At 42.0% G+C, this 8,648-nt stretch overlaps 1 protein-coding gene across 1 annotated transcript in view; it reads right to left on the bottom strand.

Annotated features, from left to right (window-relative positions):
- Positions 1-7,180, bottom strand: part of vps35 (VPS35 retromer complex component) — a gene marked incomplete in the record, with an annotated part of 29,071 nt that extends 21,891 nt beyond the window's left edge. The window contains 4 exon segments of the mRNA XM_047812950.1: positions 4,681-4,804; positions 4,894-4,990; positions 5,540-5,638; positions 7,035-7,180. Coding sequence (XP_047668906.1) covers positions 4,681-4,804; positions 4,894-4,990; positions 5,540-5,638; positions 7,035-7,037 — 323 coding nt within the window.
- Positions 7,181-8,648: the final 1,468 nt, after the last annotated feature.

Here is an 8,648-nt window from a genome sequence, read left to right as displayed (position 1 = left end):
TCCTCCTCTCTCCTCTCTTTCCTCCCCTCCCCTCCCCCTTTTTCTCTCCCCCTTCTCTCTCTCCTTCTTCTTTCCCTCCCCCTTTCTCTTCCCCCTCCCCCTTCTCCTCTCCTCTTTTTCTCCCTCCTTTCTCCTTCTTTCTTTCTCCTTCCCTCCCTTTCTATCTCCCCTTCTTCTCTTCTCTCTTTCTTCCTCCCTCCTCCTTCTTCTTTCCCTCTTCCTCCCTCCCCTCCTCTCTCCCTCTTCCTCCCCTCCCTCCTTCTCCCCTCTCCCCTTCTCCTTCTCCCTTCCCCCCCTCCTCTCCCCTTCCCTCCTCCTCCCTCCCCCCTCCTTTCCCTCCCTCTCCCCTCTCCTTCTCTCCCTCCCCCCCCCTTTCCTCCCCCTCCCCCTCTCCTTCCTTTCCTCCCTCTCTTCCCTCCTTTCTCCTTCTCTTCCCCCCTCTCCCTCCCCTCCTCTCTTTTCCCTTCTTTCCCCTCTTTCTCCTTCCCTCCCCCTCTCCTTTTCCTCCTCTTCTCCCCTCCTCCCTCCCTTCCTCTCTTCCCCCCTCCCCTCCCTCCCCCTTCCCCTCTTTCCTCCCTCCCCCTCCCTCTCCTTCTCTCCCCTCTTCTCCCTCCCCCTCTCTCTTCTTTCCCTCCTCTCTCTCCCCCCTCCCTCCCCCCTTCTCTCCCGCCCTCTTCTCCTTCTCCCCCCTCCTCTTCCTCCCCTTCTCCCTCCTCTTTCTCTGTCTCTCCTCTTCTCTACTCTCTCGGTCTCTTCTTCTCCTCTCTCCCTCTCTCTCGTGCTATCGGGCTCTCTCTCCCTGCTCCTCTCGAGGGATCTCCCTCCCGTGTCTCTTCTTCTCGTCTCTCTCTCCTCTCTCTCTCGCGGCTCTCTCCTTCTCGCTCTCTCATCCTCCCCTCTCTCGGTCTCTCTCTTCTCTCTCTCTCTCTCTCTCGGTCTCTATCCTCTCCTCTCCCCAGGCTCTCCGTCTCTCTCCTCTCTCTCTCCTCCCCTCTCTCGTCGTTTCTCTCCTTCCTCCCCTCCGTCTCCTCTCTCTCGGTCTCTCTCTTCTCTCTATCCTTCCTCTCTCGCGTCTCTCTATTCTTCTCCCACTCTCTGTCTCTCTCTCTTACTCTCCTCTCCTCTCCTCTCTCCTCTCCTTCTCGTCTCTCGGTCTCTCTCCCTCTCTCTCTCCCCCTCTCCCTCGGTCTCTCTCCCGCCCTCACGCTCTCTTGGTCCCTCCCTCACGCTCTCTTGTTCCCTCCCCCCCCCGGTCTCCCCCCCTGGTCTCCCCCCCCTCTCGGTCTCTCTCCCAAAAACAAGAGTCAAATGAAACTGCATATATTAAAATCGGGAGATTAAATCAATATAAAATGCCGTAGGGTGTTTTATCACTTCAGAAGTGACGGTCGACGCTTCACTTCCTGTGGACACCCAACTCAGAGCCGAGACTCGACATGCATCGGGCAAAGCCAGATCCTTTTCCAGCTTTGACACAGACGAGTTATGACACGAGTGCGAACGCCCAGCTGGAGATCGGGCTACGACGCAGATATTACGACGATCCCTTCGCACTCTCGCTGTTTTTTGCTGTGAACTTTAAACAATGTGCCACTCGGCTGAATTATAAATGAAAGAAAAGATGAAGACGCAGTTTCAGCTCGGATGCAGAGCTTCTTGATCTTCTGACAACGGAGCTGCCACCGCTCAGCTCTATAGAATGACATCAAAATGTACCACGCTCTGAATACGGGGGTCAAAGTCCATAAATAATAAATCGTTTTAAACAAATGACCAAATAGACATACAACATCTTTTGCAGCTCCAATGTTCCTCTAAAATAAAATGGAAAAATAATAATAATAATAATTCCCAATAATAATCTATAAAATAAAAGAAGAAAACAAAAGAGAAGATTGAGTTTCTTTAAGAAATCACAAATCAACAAATCACATTTATAAATGAAATGAGGTTCACAAACAGGGTCATGAACCTCAGACTGGGAAGCACAGATAAAAGATTTTTGATAGTTCATTATGCATAAAAGAGGAGCTATTAGATTATTTGCCGTCTTTACTTCAATGTACAAGGACGTACAAAGGCACAGAAGCACCCACACAAAACACAAACGCACACAAACACACGCACAGACGTGCACAAAGACGCACAAAAAGAGACGCACACACGAGGAAGTTTGATGAGAATACTTTAACTATTTGTAGGAAAGTCAACAAGAAATATTTTGACGATTTTGAAACATTATTTTGACTTTCAGAAAAACAAGACAATAAATTTGATTAATGAGATAGTATGAGAACGAGAGATGTCGAAAAGACGAGACGATGCGTCAGAATAACAACAAACGTGTTGACGTAAGGAGATAGATGTCAAAATGAGATACATGCCTAAAAATAAGATCGTAAACCAGTAGCTTTTTTTTTTAAACGAGACACTAATTCAAAACAAAATTTCCTGAAATAAAACAGACATAATTAAGTATTTCTGAGTCAAAATAATATACTGAAATACTGAGACGCCAAATCAAAATAAGGAGACCGTTTCTGTAAATAAAAAGATCAAAATGAGATAGTGTCTCATAATTCCAACACTAAGTCAATAAGATTAAAACAAGACACTAATTCAAAGCAACAAGATTATATCTTAAACTAGGCGGTCGAAATGACGAGATAAATAAGAGTCAAAATAAGAATCCTTTTAAAATGCCTCGAGATATGAGTGCTTTGACATACAAATTTTTTGAGATACGAGCTGTGATCCGACCAAATTTTTTGCCGTGAGATACGAGCAAATTTTGGAGATACGAGCATCCGAGCCGCCACCGCCGAAAGAAAGATCCCCAACAACCACGTGTGCTCTGTTTCCCCCACCTCAGCTTCCCGCGTCTCACTTGGTTAAAGCCGCCTTTCCACTGCACACAACAAACGACGGCTGATAAAACGGAAGTCATTCATTTGCAACGGAGAGTCGCAAAGGCGCTGCGTGAGGTGCCGACCATCAGCGGATCCGTAATTTTCGGATCCGTTTTGAGCGTTGGATCCGTTAAAAAATTTGAACTTGTGCGACTACATCGCATCTGATATACTGACCGGTTTTATTAAAACGACCGGCAGATGTTAGTGTGGAAAGGGTGACAAAAAAGGCAAAAACAGAGAAAAGCGATGAAGTAAATTAAGCAAAATTAATGTAAAGAAAACAGAAATTGTAGCAATTAAGTTCAGTTAAGAGAATTTCAGTTAAGTTCGTTAATTTTAGTTTAGTTAAGTTCCATTTAAGTGTAAAGTAGCATTAAGAGTGTACAGTAGCGAGTAAGTGAACGAAAGTCAGAGTGTAACTCCTCCTAACTCCTCCACCTGTTTACTCCCCCCCTCAACCTCCGTGCGCATCTTCAAAGCAAAGTAAAACCAGTTTATTTTTTTTTAAACATTCTCTTTTATTACTGTATGTTTTTATACACTATTTGTCATTTATAAATACAGGTACTATACATTTTTCATATTCTAAACCCAAACAAAACAACTGGAGTGGAATTTTGCGAGCTGGAACGGATTAATGGGATTTCAATTCATTTAAACTGGGGAAAATTGTTTTGAGATACGAGCAATTTGAGATACGAGCAAAGTCACAGAACGAATTAATCTCGAGGCATCACTGTATATATGAACAAAAAATAATGAATAAAATATTATAATAAGACCATCCTTAAAAATATTCTTGTTTGCCGTAACCCGACCGACCCTGTCAATTTAGGACCGACTCGAGTTATTTATTTTTTTTTTGCTTTAAGTCCGACCGACTTGCCGGTTGTAAATTTGCATTAAGACCGACCAATTTTTTTTTTTACTCTTCAAACAATAATACAAAAGCAATAAAATAATATTAATTATATCTTAGTAAGCATTGTAAATACATAAAATTGCCTAGGCCTACATACAGATGAAGGCTACATTCTTTCTTTTAAATAAAAACCCGTGACCTCATCTATGTCTACACTATTGGTTACCGGATGTCACACTGTGGCCTGTGCGTTCGCTTCGTCTCATTCTCTCGTTCACTGTCCGAGTCGACGGTTCACGCTCGGTAACGATGGCTGTGGCTGCAGAAAACAAAATGTTCGCCGTCACCGTTCAAAGTCATACGGGTTCGGGCTCCATAACACATCTAAATAATTCATTAAAACAGCTCGACACCGCTTTAACTTGCTGGTTGCAAATGAGGTTTGCCATGATGCGCCCGAAGGTACAGGTTGAAGACCCAGTCAGTGACGTCACGATATGCTAATTTGTTTAAAGTCATACCTACGTAATCACCATCACCAAAAATTTTACTTTTTTTTTTTTATATTGAAACTTGTAAAAAAAAAAAAAATTGACCTACCTACCGACCCTTTTTTTTTTTTAACTGTTACTGCAAACCAAAATATTTTTAAGGATGGCCTAAGGATGGCCTTTTTTAATAGATACATTAAATCAAAACAAGATAACTTTGTAAAATAATGAGACACTGACTCAAAATGAGATACACAAAGACCCCCCCCCCCACAAAAAAAAACAGCACCTGAACAATATGCAACCTTTGTAACTAAACACAAGGGTGTTGAGTACAGCTGAGTTTGTGTGTGTGTGTGTGTGTGTGTGTGTGTGTGTGTGTGTGTGTGTGTGTGTGTGTGTGACTGAGACTCACAGCCTGGGGATGATGTTCCCGGCGTATTGTACGAGCTCGTACAGGTCAGCCACCTTACGGCCTTTAGCAAACTCGTCAGTCAGGTAAACCTCCAGGTAGTGTAGCTCATCTGATATGGCCATGTCTACACACACACACACAAAAGTCACATCTGATTATTTATTTTCCTTGAAGCAAAACCCTTGGACTTTTGATCTGATTCAAACCACATACATAGTTCATAGTAGCTTTTAGGAGACAGCATGGAGGTCCTGAGCTCCCCCAGCATGTTAGAGGCATGTTTCAGTGCATCCATCAGCTTATTCTTGTCCTGAAAAACAGAAAAGAACTCAGATGGAGCAGAAGGACAGGAAGTGGGGAACAAGTACCAAGACGGCTCATCAGTCTGACAGTAACGATTCATGTAAATAAAAAAATAAAGAAGGAAAGTAATATAACCCCAACATTTAGTGCTCTTTACTGTTCAGTACTGAAGCACCATTAATTCCCACCTGTCACTTTTTTTCTCGAGCTTTTTTGGTTGTAGCATTTGAACTCGTTAACGTGAAATATATTACTAATATTTAAAAAAAAAAAGAAAAAAGTTTGTACTTATGTTTCCTTTAAAAAGATTGTTTTGCAACTTTAAAGCTAATTAAACTTTAGGAAGCTAGACTTTTCAACCAAGATAAAAAGAAAGTAAAATGAAGCCCAGTCCGACTTCACGTCAGCTCTCTCTGTGCCCAAACTGAGCTCACATGACCCACACACTCTTTCTTTATTTTTTTAAACAGCTGGTGAGTTAGTGTAAGGAATATTCCCTTGGTTTTTAGTCACATGAGCATCTCACTGAAATAATAAAGCATATAGTGCGTCTCACCAGGCAGCGTTTCATCTGGAAAGACTGAACTTTGACAGCCTGGACGGCCTCGTCCAGCAGCTTCTCCTGCTCATCCTGGGGTGACTGCTGAGTGGTTGGCTGGGAGAGAGAGAGAGAGAGAGAGAGAGAGGGAGAGAGTGAGGGAGAGAGAGAGAGAGAGAGCGACACAGAGAGGGAGAGGCAGACGGAGAAAGAGAGAGGGGGTGACACAGAGGGGGAGAGAGAGAGACAGATAGGGTGACAGAGAGAGGGAGAGAGTGAGGGAGAGAGAGAGAGAGAGAGAGAGAGAGCGCGACACAGAGAGAGAGGGAGAGAGAGAGAGAGAGAGAGAGAGAGAGAGAGAGAGGGAGAGGCAGAGAGAGAAAGAGAGAGACAGGGAGAAAAAGAGAGAGAGAGGGTGACACAGAGAGGGAGAGAGAGAGGCAGAGAGAGAGACAGATAGGGTGACACAGAGAGGGAGAGAGAGAGCACAACACAGAGAGGGAGAGAGAGAGGGAGAGACAGAGAGAGAGATATGAACTACCTGTTGATAACAGCTGGTTAACTGATTATTACAGTAGCTACAAAACAGAATTCCATTCATTTATTTGTGTATATTTTCCTGTTTAAATAATTTATAAAAAGTTGATTACAAAATAGAAATCTTGTTAAAACGTGCAGCTGGGATCTGATTAGAAAGTGAATATATGATCTATGCATGAATAAACATGTAGAAATGTGTATATTTAAACACACACACACACACACACACACATACATATGACACTAATTACACAAATAGCTGGAATATTTAAACAAACAAAAACAGTCAATGATTGCTGAACATCAGCATTAACAAAATAAACAAACCACAAGAAGAACGTTTCTCCTCCTAATCTTTATTTAAAGAAGTAATCTGATCTGATTTATAACGGTCATGAATATGAATGAGCTTATGAATATTCATTACCCACATTACATGTAGGTATTGCAGCAATGACAGCTTGCTAGCTTTAGCTTCCGTTAGCACGTTTCTTTCCGTGTCTGTTTCCCTGACACGACAAATCACACGACAAATCACACAACTGTTGATTTGTTATACAGCGTTTCGTTGCACGAACCACAAAACACAACGGTGTTTAACAGACGTCTAGTTTCGATGCTAACTGTCGGATTTCCACAACAACAACAACACGGCTAATGCTAGCAAGCAGAAGAGCCGACGGTTGCGTCACAAAACGCGCAGTCACACAAGCATTTCGTGTAAACATATAAAACCGTACAAAACCCTGTAGATTATCAATGATGTCAACATGAAAAGTAAGAAGAAAAAGTAAACAAGGTGAGAATTAGCTTAGCATAGCCTAGCATATCTAGCCAGGCCGCTAAAATGCTAACCCAGTTATAGCTAATAAACAATAAACAAGCTAACTCGCTAAACGTGCCTTTTTTTGATTCTTTAATGTTTCTACTTCGGTTAGTACGTGTTATACGACATGTTTATTCTTTTCCTTACCATGATGATTAACAAGTGAGCTGTTAGCAATCACTCTGCAGCTCAAAAAAATGGCTCAGTCATGTGACTGCTGGAGATCCGCTCGGCTCGCGTCAGCAGGGAGCAAGCTGATTGGCTGAGAGAAGTGCGCTAACAACACGCTGGTTGGCTGAACTGTGCATATTAAATGGGATCTGATTGGATACACAAGGGCACGCTTACAGGTTGTGAGTGTGTTGGAATGGGTGGAAAAAGTTACATAGGTATAATAATATAGGTATAATAATCTCCTCCGGTTGCAGGTTTCCTCCGGGTACTCCGGTTTCCTCCCCCGGTCCAAAGACATGCATGGTAGGTTGATTGGCATCTCTGGAAAATTGTCCGTAGTGTGTGTGTGTGTGTGTGTGTGTGTGTGTGTGTGTGTGTGTGTGTGTGTGTGTGTGTGTGTGTGTGTGTGTGTGTGTGTGTGTGTGTGTGTGAATGAGAGTGTGTGTGCCCTGTGATGGGTTGGCACTCCGTCCAGGGTGTATCCTGCCTCGATGCCCGATGACGCCTGAGAAGTTCGGACAAGCGGTAGAAAATGAATGAATGAATGAATGAATGAATGAATGAATGAAAAATATGAAATCTATATTATTTACAAATACTTGAATAAAGTACTATTAGGTAAAATAGATCAAATAAGAAACATTCTATCAAAAGAAAACTGACAGTACTGCCTTTTATGTACACTAAGAAGACAGTGCAAATGTTACAGCTACAGAAAGAAAATGGCATCAAATCTTCATGTAAAGTTTCACAAGCATGCAAATATAAACACACGTTACACACACATTATATACATTATACACATCATAAACATATATGCATATTATATACATTATACACATCATAAACATTATACAGGTTATACATATCGTACACACATTGTACACATATTATATACATTATGCACATTATACACATCATAAACATTATACAAATATTATATACATTCATTCATTCATTCATTCATTCATTTTCTACCGCTTATCCGAACTTCTCAGGCGTCATTGGGCCATCGAGGCAGGATACACCCTGGACGGAGTGCCAACCCATCACAGGGCACACACACACTCTCATTTACTCACACACTCACACTACGGACAGTTTTTCCAGAGATGCCAATCAACCTACCATGCATGTCTTTGGACCGGGGGAGGAAACCGGAGTACCCGGAGGAAACCCCCGAGGCACGGGGAGAACATGCAAACTCCACACACACAAGGCGGAGGCGGGAACACATTATAGACATTATACAGATTATACTCACATTATATATATTATACACATTATAAACATTACACACATCATAAACATTATACAAATATTACATTTTAATAATATATTATGCATTATACACACTATACACATTATATATATTATATACATTATACATAACATACAGAGAAATACATTATGCACCAGTGGTAATACTAAAAGATCATAATGTTTCAAGAATCTTTTACTTTTTATGTTCTTCATCACTCTAAGAGGTTTAAGAAATGCATCAATTTCAATTAAGAAATGTGGAAAAAGTTGGCTGCGCGTTTTTTCTAACAGAAACGGATTATAATGCTTCCACATGACCGGTGA

This window comes from Tachysurus fulvidraco, chromosome 1 (genome assembly GCF_022655615.1).
Source record: "Tachysurus fulvidraco isolate hzauxx_2018 chromosome 1, HZAU_PFXX_2.0, whole genome shotgun sequence".
Classification (NCBI taxonomy): Eukaryota; Metazoa; Chordata; class Actinopteri; order Siluriformes; family Bagridae; genus Tachysurus; species Tachysurus fulvidraco.
Note: the sequence above shows the minus strand (reverse complement) of the source record. Positions and strands in the feature narration are given on the sequence as shown.